Source organism: Pseudoliparis swirei, chromosome 7, assembly GCF_029220125.1.
Source record: "Pseudoliparis swirei isolate HS2019 ecotype Mariana Trench chromosome 7, NWPU_hadal_v1, whole genome shotgun sequence".
NCBI classification, from domain to species: Eukaryota; Metazoa; Chordata; class Actinopteri; order Perciformes; family Liparidae; genus Pseudoliparis; species Pseudoliparis swirei.
In genome coordinates this window covers 1,806,060-1,829,154 of record NC_079394.1, presented here as the reverse complement: position 1 = coordinate 1,829,154, position 23,095 = coordinate 1,806,060, and the positions used below count along the sequence as shown (strand labels likewise).

Genomic DNA, 23,095 nt, shown 5'->3' with positions numbered 1-23,095 from the left:
ATAGCAACCTCTCAGCCAGTTCAACATACCACAAAACGATTAACAGCATCATGTACACGCAGATTTAGTCGCGCCATGGACACATATTGTATCGTGTATTCCTCTCTGCAAGGATAAAGACATTTAAAAATAATATTTAGATTCCCCGATCACAGCCGGTCAAATAGGAGCCCGACACGCTCGGTTGTCACCGTTAGCCGGTATAACTGAGTTGAGCTGCACGACCTTCGCCGAGTGAACCCGTCTGCCACCGCTGTGCAGACGACGGGTCACGGAGAGCATGACTCAGCCCGCAGAGCACGACTCGGCCCAGAGCATGACTCAGCCCAGAACATGACTCGGCCCAGAGCATGACTCGGCCCAGAGCATGACTCGGCCCGCAGAACATGACTCGGCCCGCAGAACACGACTCGGCCCAGAGCATGACTCGGCCCGCAGAACACGACTCGGCCTGCAGAACATGACTCGGCCCAGAGCATGACTCGGCCCGCAGAACATGACTCGGCCCGCAGAACATGACTCGGCCTGCAGAACATGACTCGGCCCAGAACATGACTCGGCCCGCAGAACATGACTCGGCCCAGAGCATGACTCGGCCCGCAGAACATGACTCGGCCTGCAGAACACGACTCGGCCCAGAGCATGACTCGGCCCACAGAGCATGACTCGGCCCGCAGAACATGACTCGGCCCGCAGAACATGACTCGGCACAGAACATGACTCGGCCCAGAGCATGACTCGGCCCAGAGCATGACTCGGCCCGCTTCCATTTGGTTTGGCAAAGTTTGGTTGTGTTCGGCGTGGGAGGGACCGAAGCCCTCTAACTATACGCAATTCTCACTGTTTGGATTTTATAAACTTAAACTCCTGTGAGTGAACAAAGTTAGTTGATCAAGTATGAAGGCATTCCTTCATGTCGTATTGCCGTTTCTCAAGACATAGGACACAAACAAATATCGATGTCCCGAAGACTTTACATAAAGCACAGTGATTATATAAGAAGCTTTCTGCTGCAGACCAAGCCAGATATCCGTTTCTCTTTGTGTTCCCATCGTTCGTTCCAGCGTGATACTCTTGTCACCGTGCATCCCTGGGGTAATGTTGTCCCTGAGCTTTGACTTGGGGGTCAACCTTCCACTTCTTAAACATACTGCATACTACCTATTTGTTGAGGACATTGCTCATCTTATCCTGTGTATGTTTGCACGTACCGACGGACTGCAACATCTCATTTGCCATCTTACAGATATTATTAGAAGTGTGTAACTCCCCGTTCGGTTCAACCCACATGAATATAACTGGTGTTGTAACTGCTGGGTTATAAGGGGCACTCCACCAGTTGTACAAATACAGGTGAGTTTACTGGAGCTGGAGGTTTGTCGTTCAGCCTGTGGACACGTGAGGAAGTCTTTTGTAGCTCTAGAGGGAGCTTCTCTAAAGTATAAGAAAATAACCCTGATGATGTCATCAGGGTTATTTTCAGTCAAGCTTGACACTTCACAGACAACTTGCATTATTAACTGAGCGCTAGGGATCTGAAAGATGAAATTATTTAACAGTCACAGAAGATCTTTCAAAATATGCTATTGAGTTGCACCATGGGTAGGATTCAGTGTTTTCAACTTGATCCAAACTGGGGACTAAACATCTGTTTCTAGAAAGCTGCTGTGAGCTGGTGCAGTGCTAAACCACTGGGTTCAGGGTTAGTGGGCGTATGGACAGTGTGGATCATTAAGCTGATTGGGTTATTGCACAGAGATAAGTCAAATTATACAAATTCATGCTATATTATCACTCTAATGTTTTTAGATTTCAGTGCAAATAAAAGTTTTTTTTTCTTAAGCAATGAAACTATTATTTTCAATTATATATTTTAGGTCTTTAAGTGGATTTAAATGTCCACATCAGCAATAATATAGTCTAACAAGAACATTTCCCGTCTGTACATCAGATGTGTTTAAAGAGTGTAACAAAGGTTTATCAGTGGATTCAAAAGCCACATGTTGAAAATAATCACAGATATCAGGGACTCCATAATTAGGGGGAAGACAATTTCACAGATTTCTGATTCACTTCAGTCCCCACATAGTCATCCATGCCCTAAAGGCACCCTAAGTTTGGTATACCGGAAACTTTACATTAGAAAATTCTCATCAGCTGCTTGATAAAACATACAATAAAACTACTTCAAATACTTTAAATATGATTGAAATGTACAGTATATCAGACAATTCTATATTGAATAAATAATATAATATATCAGCACGTAGTGCATGTTGATGGTCATCTTTTTATTAAATTTAAAAGCTTAATTAGAAAATACTTAAAATTTGACAAAAATATAAATATAGATTTTGTAATTCAAACAGGCATTTACTGTAATCGTCAATAAGGAGCAAGAACAGTTCACTAAAGAATTCATCTGAAAATAAATTCAACATGATTTAACTGAATTGTAATAGTGAGGAAATATAAAACAAACATTAAAAAATCTGTAGGAATTCGATTAATTTCACTTATCTCATCTTAAAAAGCCAACAGAGACATCTTCCTCCGCCTTTCACCATGGCAATAGAAAATTAGAACTTTCTTAAACACTGTCTGGCTTTCATCTTTTAATAATAATAACCCCATGTTCTCTCCTCCATGCCACTTAAAATGCACATTTCTTATATTTCAACTAGAATGCATATTCTTAAAAGCTTATTTCAAGCTTCTTTAAAAAAATAAAAATAAATCATGAATTAGCTCTTTCTTTAGGAACCTTACTTGACCTGTATATCAATTATAATGAGCTAATTATTGGGCAACTGCTTTTCTACAGTCTCCTTTTGCAATGTCTGGCTTTGAATGCAATGAATAAAATAAAGGAGAAAAGCAAATGAATGATGATGCTTTTGGAGAACATGAAGGACGGACCCGTTCGGTGTCGGTTGACGTAAAACCACTGCAACATAAAGCCACCGTCAACACCTGAGGGAGGAGGGCGGGGCCACAAGAGAGCAAGGATTTGTTGAGCGTAAGGATTTTTGGCGTCAGGTGCAGGCAAAGAAGGTTCTCATCACCCAGCATGCATTGCTTCTGAAATAGGCTCATAGCGCCCTCTTGTCCCCCTGTTGTTTTTGCAATTGCACTTGTTAAAGCTCTCAGGGATCCGGCCTAAACTAGAGTTTATGTTTTAGTATCGTGTAAGATTTCACTGACGTGTAAATATTATCGTTGCTCCCCTGGACATCAGCTGTAAAACACTGAATCTCCTCATGTCGCTTTCTTTCTCACGTCTTCCTCGTCCTTCTACCGCTTCACTCTCATCACATGGCTAATGAAACCCAGGTTTACAGGAGGCTCAGACTGCAGACCCGTGACGGCCATAACCGAAGACTTGTGTGAGGTTCGTGACCTTTTGACTGGAGCGTGTTCAAACACCGCTTTCTTTTTATAGCTAAACTGACAAAAGAAACAGTTTGGTAGATAGATTATGCGACGAAACGCAAAACAACGAAAAGGAAAATGTGATATACCTTTTGGAAAAAAGAGATACATATATTGATTATTTGAAAGGTGTATTTGTGTATCTAGAGGTAAGTTGTTGCCATGTTACAGCAATCATTTCCAGTGCAATCAAGAGAAGAAATAGTTCCCGATGGTTCCGATACACTTCCTTTATGAAGCAGCCAGAAATGTGAGCTATGTTGCTAGTGCTGGGGCCGTACAGAGCGGAGTGAGGATTATATGAAGAGAGGAAAATGCATTCAAAGCGAAAGTTCTGCAACTCCGTGCCAAGACACAATGACAAAATGAAGTGGCTGTTTTTTCTTTCTTTCTCCTCTTTGTCTCTCAGACAGTTTCTGCCATCTAACGCAGCTTTAGGAGAAACAGTATATTTTCTGACGTGATTGATATGTAATGCAACACAGTGATGTGACGTCTACTGGACGTAAAGGTGGTGGGTTGAAGACATACAGTACAAATACACCTTTCATTGCCATAACGGGACTACTGTGGAGAGGGTGAGCGGGTATAAATACCTGGGAGTCCACATCACCGAGGATCTGACATGGTCAACGAACACAGACACTCTGGTGAGAAAGGCAAGGCAGCGCCTCTACCACCTCAGGCAGCTGAGGAAATTTAAAGTTTCCCAGAGGATCCTTCAGTCCTTCTACTCTGGAGCTGTAGAGAGCGTCCTGACAGGAAGCATCACAGCCTGGTTTGGCAACTGCTCCGCTCAGGACAGGAAGGCTCTGCAGAGAGTAGTGCGTTCGGCTGAACGCACTATTGAACTACACTCCCACCCTGCAGGACTTGTACACCAGGAGGTGCAGAACCAGAGCCGGCAGGATCATGAAGGATCCTCACCACCCCAACAACAGACTGTTTCAGCTGCTGCGGTCAGGCAGGCGCCTCCGTAGTCACGCTGCAAGAACAGAGAGACTGAGACGGAGTTTCTTTCCTCAGGCCATCAGGACTGTGAACTCCGACCTCACCAGGACCCCCACATAGACCCACACAACTGCCCCTCTTAGGCACACACACACACACACACACACTTAGTATAAATATTGTACTGTAAATATTGTGTTGTTTTTTATTGTAAATAGTGTGTACTTGTTGCACTTGCACATTCCTGCTGAGCATTGCCACTTTCATTTCACTGCACACCCTGTGTGTGTATGTGACAAATAAAACATCTTGAATCTTGAATCTTGAATCTTGAATAACACCCCATTGAGAGTTACATCGCTACAAGAGGAGGTCAAAACTACTCTGGATTCATAGCTCTTTGTTTGGACTGGTGGGTAGCAGGCCGTCTCCCGACACCTCATCCAGGGTAAAGTTGCCCTCCAGCACTGACTATGATCAATCTTTTACCACCTTTTCTAACCTAAAACGTAAGTGAAAAAAACCAGTAGACCTGGTCCAGATCAGCATCTCTGGGCAACTTCACCCTGCTTTCACTTTGGCCCTGTCAGCTGTCCTCCCTGGTCTTATCGGCGGGTGCCTCCCAGTGTTCTTGTCACGTGTAGTTTTGTCTATCGAAGCTGCGGAACGCTGACGGAGTGGCCAGCTTCCTCATGGAGAGGCTGTCCGTCTTCGCGGTGTCAGGCCGTGTGCCGGACTTGCTCCTGAGGAAGGGGTTTCTGGTTCCTGCCAGACCCTGGCCCCCGGGCCCGGGCCCCCTGTCTGCCCCCAGACCCTGTCCCCGCTCCATCCTCTCACTCACCGACAGGCTCTTCCGGTGCGGAGGGGCCAGCGTGAGGGAAGGATGGGAGTCGTCTGAGGAGCAGCTGTTTGCTCGCTCCAGCCTGGAGTAGGGCGAGCAGAGAGAGGCCCCACTGGGCCCGCCGAGGCCCCCCAGGCGAGGAGTATCAGGGGCTGGAATCAGGTCATCGGAGTCATCCGGATCAGACTCCGTGTGGCTGAGCTCCGCCTCTCTCTCCGGATGAGTGGAAGCGATGTCTGACGGCTTATCAAAAGGGAAGGAGGTGGATCCCCCGGGGGAGTGCGAGCGTTCGGCAGGAGTGTACGGAGCGGAGACGCAGCGGGTGTTGATGCAGTCGGTGATGCTGGTGTACTCGGCAGCTTTCACCTGGACTCCGGCCCCCAGTCCGCTGTACGAGCCTCTCGGCGTGAACATGAGGCTGTGCGACTTCACCAGAGGGGGCTTGTCCAGGAACGCCGCGCCCGCCGTGGAGAGGTAGCGGCTGCTCTTGGAGCGCTCGAGCAGCCCCGCTGAGGAAGGCGGGGATGGATCCATGTCCCAGGGAGGTAAAGAGGCGTCGGGTAAGAGATGGGCCGAGCACAAAGACAGATCGGCCGCCGCGCTGTCGTCGAACACGGCTCCGGCGGTTCCGCCCTCCGAGTGCCTATCGCCCACACCGCTGGCGGCGGTGCTGCCGAAGTCCCGGCCTCCCGGCAGCACCGTCTCCGTGGCGTCCGACTGCAGCGAGCAGTCCCTGTGGAGCGGCGGGACCATGCGGAGAGGATTCAGGAAGACCTCCGCGGGCCGTACCTCCTCAGAAGTCGAGACGTAGATATCGATGCACGATGACGGACGGTGTTGCTGGGAGACCGACAGCGTCGCCAGGGGGAGGGGCTTAGACTCCTTGGGGGCGGCACCCGAGGACACGGACTGTGAGCTGTTGGCTCGATGGAGACTGAGAGAGCGCTCTTTGAAGAAGCTCTCGGCACGGTCGCCACCGCGACCGACGTAAAACGAGTGGCTCCGTGTTCGTGCGGTCGCTCCGGGCGGGGAAGGAGGGGACATGGAGCCCTCGGCCGCTCCCTCCAGCGCCTCCTGCAGACGGTAGGCGTTCCCTTCTGTGCTGTTGAAGCTGCTTTGACGGAGGATGTACGCTGCTTCTGGGCACTCCGCCTGGCGGAGGATATACGCAGAGTCCGTGCAGTCCGACGAAGTCCGAGAACGCACTTTGTTGACCTCCCCACGCTCCACGCCCGTCACGCGCTCCAGCGCTACGGCGATGCGTCCAATCAGCTCCTCCATTTGGGCCAGGCGGATGTCGACGGTCTGCAGCGAGGCCTTCATGAAGTGTTCCCTCTCGTTGACTTCCTCCAGACGCATTGCCATGTTCTCCACCCTGATGGAACAGAAAGAGGATGAAGGACATTAAAAGCATCGCAGAGATGCGTGAACTAATTTGCCGAAGGCTGGACATGTAAGGTCGCGTGCAGAGAGAGGTTTTCTGTTTTCTGCAGCCATGTCCGACCTTTCAGAAGTGACTCTGATCCTCTCATCGTTGGAGGAGTGGAACCGGTCGTCTTTCTCTCTGAAGTACTCTTCTATGCACTGCTCCTCAAAGTCATGGACTTTCTTCAGCTCATCCTCTGTGATGAAAAGTTCTGCGGATGAAAGAGTTTGAGTAAGTATCATATATCAGTTTTTGATTCATAGTATAACAATATCTCAAGGTCAATCAAAAATGCATATAGTAGCTGCTCATGTGTATGTGCCACTCACTCAGGCCGTAGTCCCTCTCGTCGTCGTCATGCTTGCGCCAGCGACAACACAGATGCTTAAGGGCCATAGTGATGTGACTGATGATGATGAGGGGTGGAGGAAGCACGGGGCGCTCATGGAAGGCCATAATGAGCTGGTAGCGCTGGAATTTCCAAACCTGGTTGGAGATGGACTTCACCTCGAAGAATGTATTGCTACGATGACAGACAATGACACACCAAACGAGAAATATTACATCCACTGAAAGCTCAAAGGAACTAAATCAAGTCATCAGTGGCAACAAAGATCACAGCGAGTCCAGATAGTCTACATATCGATCGGTCGACTCCTTCACGGACGGCAGAGACATGTTTGGAGTGTGCATGGAGACAAACATGAACGCACCAGCGAACACAATAAAGGGCCTTAATGTGTCATGAGATTATACAATTGTCTTTTCCCCAATGTACACTTTTTGGTAATTACTCTGACAAATGTGCAGAAGAGGATGATCATTCATTCAACATGGATTATTCAGAGGCACAATTAGCATGATAATGTCTCTGCAAACGAAGAACCGTCCCCTTCCGTTAATACAATCTGCAAACAGCCTCAAATTACTGTCAGTTAGTTTTTTTCTCTCACATACACTCAAATAAAGTCTAAAAGACACTTGTGTCTATTTTGTTTAAAATAGTATTAGTTTGATACTGCTATGAGAGAAATCCATTTATCAGTGATAGTGTTTTTGTACTAATGCTGATGGAAAGAGTATCATTATCTATATCTGTTTTATTACTAATGCTGGGGGAAAGAGTATCATTATTTATATCTGTTTTATTACTAATGCTGGGGGAAAGAGTATCATTATTTATATCTGTTTTATTACGAATGTTGGGGGAAAGAGTATCATTATTTATATCTGTTTTATTACTAATGCTGGGGGAAAGAGTCTCATTATTTATATATGTTTTATTACTAATGTTGATGGAAAGAGTATCATTATTTATATCTGTTTTATTACTAATGCTGGGGGAAAGAGTATCATTATCTATATCTGTTTTATTACTAATGCTGATGGAAAGAGTATCATTATCTATATCTGTTTTATTACTAATGCTGGGGGAAAGAGTATCATTATTAATATATGTTTTATTACTAATGCTGATGGAAAGAGTATCATTATCTATATCTGTTTTATTACTAATGCTGATGGAAAGAGTATCATTATCTATATCTGTTTTATTACTAATGCTGATGGAAAGAGTATCATTATTTATATATGATTTATTACTAATGCTGATGGAAAGAGTATCATTATCTATATCTGTTTTATTACTAATGCTGGGGGAAAGAGTATCATTATTAATATATGTTTTATTACTAATGCTGATGGAAAGAGTATCATTATCTATATCTGTTTTATTACTAATGCTGATGGAAAGAGTATCATTATCTATATCTGTTTTATTACTAATGCTGGGGGAAAGAGTATCATTATCTATATCTGTTTTATTACTAATGCTGGGGGAAAGAGTATCATTATTTATATATGATTTATTACTAATGCTGATGGAAAGAGTATCATTATCTATATCTGTTTTATTACTAATGCTGATGGAAAGAGTATCATTATCTATATCTGTTTTATTACTAATGCTGATGGAAAGAGTATCATTATCTATATCTGTTTTATTACTCATGCTGATGGAAAGAGTATCATTATTTATATATGATTTATTACTAATGCTGATGGAAATAGTATCATTATTTATATATGATTTATTACGAATGCTGATGGAAAGAGTATCATTATTTATATCTGTTTTATTACTAATGCTGATGGAAAGAGTATCATTATTTATATATGATTTATTACTAATGCTGATGGAAAGAGTATCATTATTTATATCTGTTTTATTACTAATGCTGGGGGAAAGAGTATCATTATTTATATATGTTTTATTACTAATGCTGATGGAAAGAGTATCATTATTTATATCTGTTTTATTACTAATGCTAATGGAAAGAGTATCATTATTTATATCTGTTTTATTACTAATGCTGGGGGAAAGAGTATCATTATTTATATCTGTTTTATTACTAATGCTGGGGGAAAGAGTCTCATTATTAATATATGTTTTATTACTAATGTTGATGGAAAGAGTATCATTATCTATATCTGTTTTATTACTAATGCTGGGGGAAAGAGTATCATTATTTATATCTGTTTTATTACTAATGCTGATGGAAAGAGTATCATTATCTATATCTGTTTTATTACTAATGCTGGGGGAAAGAGTATCATTATTTATATCTGTTTTATTACTAATGCTGGGGGAAAGAGTATCATTATTTATATATGTTTTATTACTAATGCTGATGGAAAGAGTATCATTATTTATATCTGTTTTATTACTAATGCTGGGGGAAAGAGTATCATTATTTATACCAACAAGCAGCCAAAGTAATTGTGATTGTTGACGTACTTGAACACAGCGATGAGGAGGTTGACGAGCAGTATGTTGGCCACCAGCAGGTAGCAGGCCATGATGGCCGGGACGATCCAGGCCCCGGTCTTACAGGGAGGCAGGGCCACCACCGCCCCATTGTCCATGGTGATGTTCTGCCCACAGGGGGCTGCACGCCGCCACAAAACAAACACACACACAAGTTAATAGAAGGTAAACGACGATCGAGAGACGTGAAGCCATCACGGACATTTCTGTAGAAATGTGTATATGCACAACGAACAAAAAAAACATGCAGACACGTAAAACCATAACCTAAAGACAAAGAATATATATATATATATATATTTTTTTTAAACTTAAGAAAACCGAAGCAAATTAAAACATTAAAACACAATACATTCAAGCACATACCTCACAATAATAAAAAAACTAAGAGACAAGCAGACCCAAAACATAAACCAATGCATTACTACATATTAAGCAAAAAAAACAAAAACAAAAACAAGAAGCATAATTTGTCTTCATGCTTCTTATAGAGGGGACTGGAGAGAGTGGACACTTTAATGGTTGAGGCTCATGTTTGAAAATGTGCATCTGAAAACAAAATACACACCAAAAAGAATGCATTAATCATGTCTCATCACAATCTGTGTTCCCAATATCTTCAAACATACAAGAGATGTTTAAAATATATTGTCACATATGTGTGCCATAGATTCATTCAGAAATGATTGAGTGCTTTGAAATGTATTTCAGGTACACGGTATGTTTTTTCCATCTGTGATGGTTCAGTTGCTGTGGCTTATCTGGGGAACATTCAGCATTGGTTCTTGGTTTGCTTGCCTTTGAGATTCACTCTAGTCATGCTCATCATTGCTTGATGTTCAATTGTTTCACACAATGCAGCCCAAAGACAGAGAACTGAAGTAATTTTTTTCAAAAATGAAGATTTTCACCCTAAAATTTTCGGATAAAAAACTCTGACAACTGAACCACGTGAAAAAACAGATTACAGATGATGAAAGGTGGCTGATAGATATATTGCGGTGTATGTGTGTGTGTCGTATGTGTATATGTTGTGTGGTATTTATATGCAAATGTAAATGCTCTTATTAAATTGCTTATATCAGTAGAAGTAGTTTTGCAATGTTGTAATTGCTCCAGTGAGAAGCTGAGCCAGCGTAAAAAAAGAAAGGAGGGTGATATGATTCATGTGACAGACGGCGTTAACATGGCAGGGTCACTTCTTCAAATGAAACTAATGGATAGCCAAGGAACACAAGGAGTAGAAGAACGATTATGGGGATATCATACTTTTACACTTTGATAGTTCCTCCTAATGTAATAACTGACCGAAAACAAAAAGGTGTAAAATATTTGCACACATTTGAAAAGTGCTATTGCCACGTAACGGTGCCATTTGTCAGCCAGTGCCAACATTAGAAAAGGGTAAAGTTGCTTACAAAGCATAGCCTTAGGTCAAGCTACGAGTTGGTCAATCAAAAGATTTGGACATGAAAGGCAGCCTCAGACGTCGGACACGTCGTATTGTCTTTAACAAGCTTCTGGTATTTAAATAAGATGCCGTTTAGATTTCGTAGATGACCCAAGGTACCAAACACAGGAGGGCAACTTTAACCTCAGAGCGTGTGGAGCTGCATGCACACTTTTGTCTCAAGTGGCCTCTAGTGGTGGGAGTGGGCGTGCCATGGTGGTAACGTGAGGATGATGAAGGAGGGGTGGGTTAGGTAGATGTGATTCAATTGAGGTCTATATCAATTAATTTACTGGGGTTTTGACTGCACTGGGCATTGTGGGATGGACCACTAGTACGCCAGGTTCCGTAAGTTCGTAAGTAATTGTCGGCCAGCAAGAGTTTTTCATTCAGCCTGTGCTTTAACTTCCTACTATGCATATCTGAAACAAAGAATGAAAACATTATTTCAGATCTCTTCTCTTTGGGCCACTCCTCACATTCTGTACACACCATCATATACACAACCATACAAAAAGACAACAGCACAGCACGCACACGCACACTCTCGCTCTCAGGACATCTTCTCAGAGACACTTTATTGATTCAAATATTACTTTGTCTACATGATATAACATAACGCAAAGATCAGGAAAAACCGACTGTAATGTAAGAAGTTGAGCGACTTAACCACAAATACTGTCGATACGGTGTGGAAGCAAAATACGTCAAACATTTTCCAGTTATAAATGTTCTGTTATTTGTCTTGTAGGACAGTGTTTTAATATGTATGTATTATAAAAGGAAACTTCTGGTAATATGTTAACAATGTAATGATGAGATAAGTGTGTATTCGGTCACATTGCTTACATCTCTCTTCAGAGTCAGGAACTATTTTCCCCTGAATTTACAAAAATTGAAGTTTATTGAAAGGCTCTGACACTCCGGCCCTAAACTTACGGTCAATCTGGTCGGCAAACACCTCTCCGTAGATCATCCAGTAAGGCATGAAGAAGATGTTCCTAGCTAGCATCCAGGACGCGTCTTCATTAGGGTTGAGGATGGCCTGACGCGCCACCCCAAAACTCATCAGCACCACCAACATGATGATCACAAAATACATCATGTCGATCATCTGACAGAGGGAGAGAGGAAGAGGAGGACCGTGAAAGAGAGAAGGGAAAACGTGAGTGGTTGAAGAAGAGCGACACCTGGGGAGCAGCGAGCAGGAAAGCTCATATAAAGAGGATCAAATGGAGAGCAGTCCACGCGCCTCTGGGACCTGAGCCCGAGGATAGTCTTTGAATATATGTGATCTGCATTGTCTTAAGAAATAGTCACTCTGTGCATACTACATTATGAGCACGCACAGAGTTATTTCAGACTTTGAAAAGTACGGTGGTGTTTAATTTTTCTATTACAATTAAACTTCAAATCTGTTTATGGTGCTGCAAGACCACATAGGCCAAACATCTGACGGAGGGATTCAATCCAAAACCACCCCTCTCCATTACCCCCCCCCCCCCCCCCCAGCCATGTAGAGCTGATTTTCATATCAAAAAGGCATTGTGTGCTGTGGTGCACAGCCCGGGTCAAAGACAGTTGACCATCAGATACGTTTCAGCCTTTGATGCCTTGTGTTGTCCTCGTGTCAGAGGCTCTGATCTCGTCCTCTTTGAGATCAAACAACGAGCTCGAGAGGCACAGGAGCGCTATAAGGACCGCGCCTGTGCACCACATACACAGGAGAACTCTCATCACCAGTATGGATCATGCAGAGGAGTGGTGAGCAAGTAGAACGATCTGACATCAATAAATAACACATCATGGGGACAAGAACAATGTGAAATGTTGGAGATAGAAAAGACACACACACACACACACGATACGCAACCGCTGCCTCCTCTCACCATCTTGCCAATCATCATCACATAGGGACCCAGGTACTTGTTGACCCCGAAGATGTCCAGCAGCCGGATGTACCAATAGATAATGTTGACGCAATAGATGACCCGGCCATAGCTCATAAGCGGCGGCTCCTGGAGACGCAGAACCATGCCGACAGAGAATATGAGAATGGCCATGAGGTCTGTGATGTTCCAGTACTCCTGAAGCCACACCTTCACTTTCTGTAACAACTTCCCTGGCTCTGACATCAGGATCTGGGAGAGGGTTGGAGGGAAATTATTTGAGAAAGTCGAGCAAGACGAGAAGGCTCACATGCAGGAATGATGAAGAGATGTGTTCATAAATGCAGACATTGAAGCGACAGATTGGAGCCCTAAAAGCGATTGAAATAGAAGGCTATAAATGCAGTACATCATGCCCGCCATAGGAGGGCAGTGTGACTTCACCTATCAGGGGGGGTGTGCAGCTGAGAAGATGTACCAGGATTAATGTATTTCATGCACTTACAGTACAAACACAGCCAGAGGGAGGCTGGACCTGTCCCATAGAGACACGTCCCTGTATTTTCTATTTACTCTTTGGGTTTTTCACATCTGTGTCTTGCCCCCCCCCCTCCTCTCTCACTCCCTGTGCCTCTTTATCTTGCTTCCTCTTTAATGATTGCAACACAGTTTCCTCCATTGGCCATGAGCTGTTTGATGTTACGGCCGTGACGCTTAGCCTCTCCACGACCAAACTCGCTGAATTTAACGACATTATGGAGACGAGCCTTGTGTCTATAATTCACCGTGTGGTTTGTGGGGAAGAACTGGTGATGTGTGTTAAAAATAGTGATGGATGCTGGTGCACAGGATCACTCACCTCTCTCATTTTCTCAATGCCGTTGGTGAAGATGTAAGCAATGACGATCCACTCTTGAGGACAGGGCCACAGGTCCATCTTTACCAGGACAATGTAGTTGAACAGCATCAGGTATCCCACGTAGGCCAACTGTGTAAAAACAGCACAGCAGAGGGAAATCAGCAGGGACACATTCACGGTTCTGCACCGAGCGCATAACGACCAGAGCACACACCAAGACAATTCAGACCAATCAACTGGCTTGTGTGTGCAACTGTTCAAATGAATTGGTTAATTTGTTAATAATTGACTCTCAGTACACCTCTCTTTAATGCATTTTGTTTTAGATTATATAGATTTGATGTCAGACACTTGATTGCTATACCACCGAACTTGGCCCATTAATGTCCTTTATGTGTCTCCTGCGGCTGTATCTATTTAAATCCATGTCAGCTGTCAGTTGTCCTGCACATATTTGTGCACTGTGGCTTATCACGATACACACTGGATCACAGGTGTCAAACACAAGGCCCGCGGGCCGAATGCGGCCCACCACGTCATTTTATGCGGCCCCTGACTGCTTGACAGACATATGATTGCCTTTATATCGCATGCTTTTATTTTGAAGGTTACAAACTAAATGGATTTGTGTTATAATATTAGAGAAATGTTCTTGTGTACAATATTTGTACTCTCGAATAAACAATAATCAAATGCCAAGAGTTATTGAATAATATGTTCAGGAGTAGTTTATACACTGCTTTATGTACACCGGCCCTTTAAGAGCCGGCCATGATGCTGATGTGGCCCACGGTGAAAATGAGTTTGACACCCCTGCACTAGATAAACCAATTCTGATAACAATTCAAACACACCCATCATAAAACAGGCCTTGACGACCTGACACAAATGTATTCAAACTCCAATTAATATGTTTTCCTTATTCATCGGTCCTGACGTTACGAGATTCCAATCAGATATTAGACATTTTTGATTCAGCGGTTGGGGATCTAGTATTCTCTGAGAGCATTTAAGCTGCATGAATACATTCAGCAGAGATGTTAATAGACATGCACAACTGTTACTACATTTGATTCCAAAACAAAAAGACATATTTGACGTATTTAAATTAAGAAGTAACTTAAAACAAATGGTGTCTCCTTCAGTCCATGCCTCAATCAAGTATTCCAGTGAAGTTTGCAGGTGAAATGGTTTTAATAATTTGTAATTGGGACTGTCAATCTGTCCCAAATGCACAGTTGGTTTGCGTGATAAGTTTGAGTAATATTACTTTCAACAGGGCGGCCCTCTATTGCGGCTGATGCGTTAAACACAAATCTGGTAATGAGGTAAAGACCACATTTTGACCCTGAAAAAACCAGCATCTGTTTCTACGTGTGCAGTTGCAGTGATGAAATTCAGAGTCCAATATTATTATTTAACCTGAGGGGCAGAGGGGGTGTAGTGCAGAGAGAAGAGGAGGAGAGTAAATAGCCAAGGAAGAGAAGATGGGATGAAACAAAGGCAGTCAAAATATTCTCTCAGGATAAATAAACAGTGAAAAATCCCTGCTGGTGATTTTCACTGGCTGAGCAAATTGAAGGAGCCCAAGACGGGTATGAGACACAAAAGATCAGCTTCCATCAAACATTACAGATGCGCTCACAGGCAGAAACTGGAAAAACACAAGCGCACCGCAGACTTCAAAGACATCTCACAGAATCCAGTTGAACAGAGTCGTACAGAAAGATGTTCAGACCATGCAAACCCCTTAAAACCCAACTCCAAATTAAGTCATATTTACTGATTGTCAAACTTAATTTCGTGGCAATATGCCATGACTCAAGATGTTTCTGTGTGTTTACACTGTTAGGACAACATCTCTTATTGTTCCATCTCCAATCCCTTTTAATGGGCTGCACCTCTCTCACTGAGCTGCTTCCATCACTCTCACCATCTCTCTCACACGAAACGTTCTAACCCAGTAAAGCTGCGTAATGACAGGGTGGAGGAGGTGGTTCATGAAAATAGAGGCACTATGGCAGGAGTAGCTAACAGCAGGGAACCATCAGTTGATGCGTTGCAGAATTACAGCGAGCGCGGGCACTGGAAGCCGAGTGCGTAGGCGTTGCTGCAGGAGTCCAAACTGACCGTGTGGAACCAGAACTTGACAATCGGAGCGTTGTAGAACTCGTAGATCTTGCGTCCCAAGGGGATGAGGTGGTGGCGTTTCTGAACCTCCTCAACATCCTTCTTCCTGGATGTCTCCGTGGTGACCTTACCCAGCATGGCCTGGGGCAATGCAGAGCCCACATGGAGCGAGGGAGGAAGGAGTGAAAAGTGTGAGGGATAAAGGGATTGCAGAGATAGAGGAGGAGGAGTGGAGGAGATGCAGAGAGAGAGGACAGAGATGAAGACGAGTATGTGGAAGGGAGGTGGGATGGGGAGAGTTGAATAACAAAGACAAAAGGAGAAAGGGAAGGTGGTTACATTATGGCGACTGCATTTTAATATCATCATCAAAGAAGCAAGCACAGGCAATGTCATCATTCCAACATGTGAAATGTGTGTTTGAGGTGGAGTGTTGGGTGAAGGCTGGAAACGAAGCACGACACAGACACAGACACTCATGGATTGTGTCTCAGACAACAATTAAGGGACAGAAGAGATACAAGATAATGACAGAAAGAAGACAGAAAAAGAAAAAGATAAAGACAGATATTTTATTTCAATCTGTGACATATTTAATTATCCATGAGAGGGTTTGGAGCGCACTGTTTGTATGGGTCATGGTCTTAATGTCAAAGCAACACCAGACCTCTGAGGGAGTTCATTTCATGAATTGTATTGTATGTCAAAAGGTAGTCTATATATATATACTGCTCTAAAAGGCAGAATGCAGTAGCTATCTATTTGGTAGAGGTTGAGTGAAAGGCCGTGAAAACAGCGTTCTGAGCAGTAAATTCAAAGCGGACCTAAAAACCAAACACACGATAGGCTATCCTCACTCTGGCTGTGTAGTTACTGCCATTGACCTGCGGTTCTATACATTATCCATCCTGCAGCTGCTGCAGTCTGGATTGGTAATCTGCCGCCGGTATGACTCGGCAAAGAAAGAGGGCGAACCAGACCGCTAGCTGCAGTACGAGGGCTGTATGAAGCTAAAGCTAGCGGGCAGCCGAAGCTAGCAAAGCAGAACATACGTTTTGTTATGGACTTTCCGCCAAGTTGCTATCTGTAAATGTAAAATATTAATTTGGATCAACTGACTTTTAGGTTACTCAGTATGTTATTGCACATAATTAAGATTGCAGCATAAAAACAGCTAAACTTCTGCTAAAGCTAGCTCGCTCAGCAGATCTCCACAGCTGCCATGTGCTCTTTGAGTTGAGCTACCTTTAAATTACATATTTATATCTCATGAATTAATGTTTTATATTGATTTGAGTATTAATAGAAATCAGACTTGGCCAAATACTGAAATATTTGATTCTGTGATATATAACAGACTGCTTTAAGGATGACATATTTTGGAAGCCAAACAAGAAAGTTAGCATCTCACAAATAAATGTTTATTCCACTAGCACTCTTCAATATAAACAAAAGGCAATTTTCTCAAACACTCGTTAAAATGTATAAGAAAGGTGAAAGCACATATTGTGTTGGTAGATGCTTGAGCAGAAGGCTATTAGCTATTGAACAGTTTCTATAATTTTTTTCGGTAAAATAATCAAGCCAAAAAGCAAAAATGAAAGCAAACCTTTTATTTGTTTTACAGTCTGAACACTTTAAAACCTTTCTCAACTTTACTGTGTAGCTCTTGCACTCTGCCTTTGTAGGGAAGTTGTAGACCTGGGCAAAGATAACACGCCTGAAACTCTCTCAAAATATTTTAAATAAATGATGAGGAGTTGGTTGACGTTCCCAAACCACTGAGTTGGTACAATAGTGATTCAACCATCACGAAGAAATTACCATCAAAAAGGAATCAATAGATTTCTATTTTTTTCTCCAAATAAGTGAAACAATTTTCACGTTTTGTCAAAGGCACACACAGACGGGGCCTTCGGGGTAAAAAGATTTAGATGCCAGTGTGTAAATCACACCATGCCTTTACTGTACCCAACATGCACATTATCCAATCAGCAGGTGGACAAAAGCTTCACACGAGCTATCTCATTCGTCACAGTGTGGTTTATCTAACGCATCTGAGCATTAAACAATACAATCTCCCTCTGTGGTGTAGGAGTCTGTGTATATCTGTATGAATCGTTGTGTGATTCATAAGTATCTGAAGGTGCATTTGTCCAGAAGCCGGGGCAACAGGAAGGGGCTCATTGCACATGCGTTCTCTGGCGGCGGCGTCCTTTGTTGAACACCACTGAACCTCAAGGACTGCATGTGTAATGCGGCTCATTTGTGCTGGCTTGCTGGTTGTGCTCAATGCAGATGGAGAGTATGTACAGGGGTGCTGAGGGGCGTTCAACTTCAGTTCAATCACTTCATGGAACAACCTTAGATCCAGTTTATGTTTTAAATGTGTGTTCAAGTTCCAGTCTTCCTAACACACACATTGGATCCTGGTTTCCTCTCCAGAATGGATTGGATTGAAATACAACGCGTCCTGATCCTGCTGTACATCCATGTGGATGCAGATGGACCAACTCTTCCACTGTGAGCCGGGAGAAGGTGCTCAGACTCTGCATGATTTAAGCTCTGCAGCAGCAGGACACGGTTACATAATGCAAAAGCCTGGGCCTCCCATGCTCAGCAGCCGACATGCTGAGTGGTATGCTGCAGCAAGCCACCATCGTGATGGGAGAGTGAGGGGCAGCAATCGGCTCACATACTATACCTCAATCAGAACTGAGCTTGGAGAGAGGGAGAAAGAGCTAGAGAGAAAGAGAGCTGAAAGCTAAAGACATACAGGAGCAAAGAGAGAGCTGGGCAGAGAACGAGAGGGACCACAGGAAAGGTAGAGAGAAAGAGAGGAGATAGATGGAGGAAGAAACATACACGAGGGAACCCACAAGCGGCGACAGACAGACGCTACAACTCCACGATCGTTGCTGAGACGACGAGAAACAGGAAAGGTCCATTTGGCTGGAAGGGGTCAGTTTGCCCGAATAGAGAAACATGTGTGCGTAGAGAACTGCGTGTGATTGTGGACAAAAAACAACAACATCAAACTGGTCACAGGACACAGTGTCTGGGCTATGTGTTCACTTATCAGTGTTATCGTCCTCGACAAAGTGTGTATTGTCTAAATTTTGAATGTGTGTCTAAATTCTGAGATGCAGGGCTGAGGTGGGTTCTCTCACCACGGAGTTGTACTGCGCCTCACAGTAAGATCTTACTGTGAACTCCATGTCTTCCTCCTCCTTCTCCTTGACTGGTTTCTCAGGCTCCTCCTCCTCTTTCTCCTGCAGGTAGGTCTCCTGATCTTGGGGCATGTAGGACATCTCATCTTTGTTCTTGAACTCCAGACTCAGGATGAATGGCGGCAGAATCAGCCCTAAGATCACCTGGTTGATGAGGAAGACAGAAGGTGAAGGAGGAGGAGGAGGAGGAGGATGGAAAGTTGAGATGAAGGTGAACCGTTTCATTTAGTTGCGCGGTGGAAATTAGGACACAGAGTCTCGAACAAACCAACCTTCTTAATTGGCCTGCAACACACGTAATGAAAATGTACCCACATTAACCCCATCCTGCCCAGCTGAAAGCTTTGGTATCTACAACAACCAGTCAATTACAAACGCATGAACACAATGGGAAGGTGAAGAACAAGGGAAAGAGGCTCTTTGCAGTGTAATTGAGGGACTGATTCATCACTGGAAGCAGTGAAATTAAGCTGTTTTTATTGCATTGACTACTGGCTCAAAATTGAATGTAAATCCAAGCAATTTAAGTGCATGAATTTATAAAGGAAAGAAAATTGAGACAGTTAATGTCATAACTTAATAACATAGCTCACAGTAAATTCCGATGACGACGTTATTGAATCTTTGAAAAGGATAGTTTCGGGGTGAAGGAAGAGGATTACGATGAGTGAGTAATACTATTAAAACCACAGCAGAGAAATTGATGTCTCGGCTTCTCCAAAGAAAAGATGTCAGTAATTTGTCATTCTCATTGATGTGAGAAGTAATCAATAAAAAACATACTCTATAATAATCCATCTGTAGCCTTCAGTTATGTGCTGATATGAGTTAGCGTGTTGGAGGCTAGAACAGGGCTGCCCTCACAACGAGAGCAAATAAAAAATGTGCACACATATTATCTTGACAACATATTGACGACGTTATTTTCTGTCTATCATAAACTCCTGGGGGCACCGAGTCTTGTTTGTTCCACTCGTGGTTTCCTCTGTCTTTCAATTCAATTAAGTTTATTTGTAGAGCCCATTTTCACAAATTACAAATTCCCCTCAGAGTGCTTTACAATCTGTACACATAGACATCCCTGACCTTTGACCTTTGACCTCACATGGGATCAGGAACAACTCCCAAACAACCCTTCAGGGTAAAAGGTCAGAACCCTTGAGGAGAGAACAGAGGAGGATCCCTCTCCAGGATGGACAGGTGTAATAGATGTCATGTGACCAGAAGGACAGATTTAGAGTTAAAACACATTCACTGAATATGACAGTGTATAATTAGTTTGTAGGAGGCATCTTTCTGCTCCAATGAGCTTGCTTTGCCAGTCTCCCTCCCTCCCTCCCTCCCTCCTGCAAAGGCCAAACCACACTTAGAGCCGTGTGTCTGCCCTGCTCCATGAAGCTAGCCGGCCAGACCCGGCATCCTGTCTCACTCTATGAATGAATGAGTGTGAACCCAGCCTTCCCTTCAGCAACTCCCAGAGCAACTCCTCATTATAAATAACTCAAACCTCTCTGATCTGAGCAGCTGCCTCCCATCGCCCTCCCGCCAGATGTCTGGAAGACCCACGAGCAGAATTTGCTCAGAAGTCAACCAGCAGTGTTCACTGAAACCTCTCCCCTCGCCTCAAAGCGATGTTTACCACACACGCCTCCGTATGTAATACGTGGGACACAATTTCAAGGTTTAAAAAACCAAAGTAATTCAGGTCAGTTCTTCTGTCCCCTTTGGGTTAAGAGAATACTATTTAGGATTATAAATGACGTTGTGGTGGAAGTTCAACCAGGAGGGCGACCGTGCCCGACACTCTGTTCATGTTTCTCCTCCCTCTGGTGAATCCTCCTCCTCCTCTTCCCTGTCGTCTCAAGATAACTTGACTCTATCATAAGGCAGTTGAGGTGTCACAGTTTAACATGTCTTACCTGTGGAAATACACTTGCGTTCATCAGTTATCAACATTACTGTGTTGGTCTCTTTGATTGAACTGAACTGTGTGCCATATATATATATATATATATATATATATATAAATTGCTGAAAAATAATCATCAATTCTCTAATTTAGCTTCCTATCTGTACATTTTCACACATCACACCTGGTATTTGTCATGTACAACCACTCTTTACTTTTCTGTGAACCGCTCAGCAGATCCACGGGACCGATTTATTCCGCCTATATGACCATTTCTCAGCCAGGTGAGGGGGTTTCTCATTCCTCTCCCTCCCTCACTTCTCTTCGGTGTTCTGAGGGGATTCGAGCATCCTGACAAACTCTGCCTCTCTAACACCGAAGCCTGAAGTTCCCGTGAAGCGCACACAACATTAACAGTATAACATGTACACATGTGTTTCTTTACCCACAGCTGATCCTAAACATTTGGCACACTTCTATTACCTTCAGTCCTGAGTTCTTGCGCATGCGCAGGCGTCCCATCCACATGTCGGTCAGAAGCATCTGACTGCAGGTGTGAGCGATGAAGTCTCGGTGTTTGGCCGCTACCGCCAGCTGCAGGCAGGTGGCGTTGCTCCAGTTCTTCAGCTCGTACGTCAGCAGCTTCATCGCCATCTGCTCGTCCTGTTTATAGGACTGGTCGAGGAGTTCCAGTGCCAGCTGGGCAAACTCTCTGGGAAATGATATGCAGGAGACATAAAGGCGAACTGAGACATGAACCGAGACCACGGCACACTTTGTCTGAACATGTAGACATGTAATGGATCTGGTCAAGGAATCAGTAAACATCTGGCCAAATTCTGAAGGCAATTAGATTATTTCCATACAAATATCTGCACACAGAAACCAACACAACACTTTGCATATCACCACAGCGCATGGGCGTGGCCAAGCCCTCACATGACACGCATATCGAATTACTTTAGTCCATGCAGACTCATGTCGACAGCAAAGAGGGCCAAGACTCTCCCCGGTAATTATGTCTGCATCTTTTCCAAGGTGAAACGAGCTAATATGACATTTATTTGGGGCAGTCACACACATTTACAAATACACAAACTTCACATTTTCAAAACTGCAAAGCACCACCTCACCAGCATTTTAATATGTCTCCTCCCAGACAATAACAACATAAATCCGTGCTCTGAGATCACCACAATGTCAGCCTCTAAAAAGCCCAATAGTGCACACGCCACTGGGAAGCAATCTGCCCCGTGTAGTTTAATGTGTATAAAGAGGCACTAACATGCGGTTTGGAAGGTTTACAAAACAAGAGCTCACAATGTCGTGATGCGCAGCCAATGACACAGACTGGAAACGCTTCTGCGAGGGGCTTTTCAAATGTAATTTAAGAAATAGAAATGGGGAATATTCCAAACGTATTCAGTTTGTTTGCAAGAGCCTTGGAAAGTAAGACCAACAGGATGTAGGACGGACTGTATGTACACACATTTAACTCGTTACAGGTTCACACAAATATCTCTTGAGTTTTGTTAGGTTGTAATAGTTTATTTTGATAACATCTGCAGAGGTCTTATGTTTTAAATTAATACATATAGAAAGATATTATAATAGAAAATATTAGGGAGAATATTGATATTATTATTAATGTATTATGAAGCATAGGGGTAATGTTTACTCTATGCAAATGTAAATGGCAAGAATTAATGTATATTGCAGATGAGTGACTGTATGTTAGTATTAGATTGACGAGGCCGGTTGAATTCTGTGAAGTGACTTACAATAACAGGGACTTTTATTGTGAAAGTGACTTTAATGCGGACAATAACAAGACGGGACTCTTATTGTGAAAATACTTGTTTAGCGACTTGACCGGAAGTGACGCTTTGACCGGGGCCAGTGACATTGAGTATAAAACTCCGTGGATTAGAGAAATCGGGTCTCTTCTACAGGTATCCCCGAGGCCGCAAGGCTGAGGGGGCGGAGGCGCCGGGAGCCGAGGAAGAGCGCCTTGAATGTTTGTTTTACACTTCCTGCCATTAAATGTTGATAACTTAATTCACGCGCGTCCGGAAGCCTGTTTTCCATCATCTGCGAAGTGCCCAGTTTCAGAACTACTTTACAGTTTATAAATGTAGACAGAAATGTGTT

At 43.5% G+C, this 23,095-nt stretch overlaps 1 protein-coding gene across 2 annotated transcripts in view; it reads right to left on the bottom strand.

Annotated features, from left to right (window-relative positions):
- Window positions 1-4,574: 4,574 nt before the first annotated feature.
- trpm3 (transient receptor potential cation channel, subfamily M, member 3) overlaps window positions 4,575-23,095 on the bottom strand; it is a 155,985-nt gene continuing 137,464 nt past the window's right edge. Inside the window, exons 16-26 of one of the 2 annotated variants that reach the window (XM_056418211.1) lie at window positions 21,428-21,656; window positions 18,976-19,179; window positions 15,806-15,946; window positions 13,676-13,804; window positions 12,817-13,068; window positions 11,867-12,041; window positions 11,221-11,349; window positions 9,448-9,598; window positions 6,980-7,173; window positions 6,729-6,861; window positions 4,575-6,599 (exon numbers count right to left, since the gene is read on the bottom strand). In XM_056418211.1, the coding sequence (XP_056274186.1) occupies window positions 5,018-6,599; window positions 6,729-6,861; window positions 6,980-7,173; window positions 9,448-9,598; window positions 11,221-11,349; window positions 11,867-12,041; window positions 12,817-13,068; window positions 13,676-13,804; window positions 15,806-15,946; window positions 18,976-19,179; window positions 21,428-21,656 (3,319 nt within the window). In that variant the 3' untranslated portion in view covers window positions 4,575-5,017. The remainder of the gene's footprint in view (window positions 6,600-6,728; window positions 6,862-6,979; window positions 7,174-9,447; window positions 9,599-11,220; window positions 11,350-11,866; window positions 12,042-12,816; window positions 13,069-13,675; window positions 13,805-15,805; window positions 15,947-18,975; window positions 19,180-21,427; window positions 21,657-23,095) is intronic. The other variant, XM_056418212.1, reaches the window with a different exon arrangement.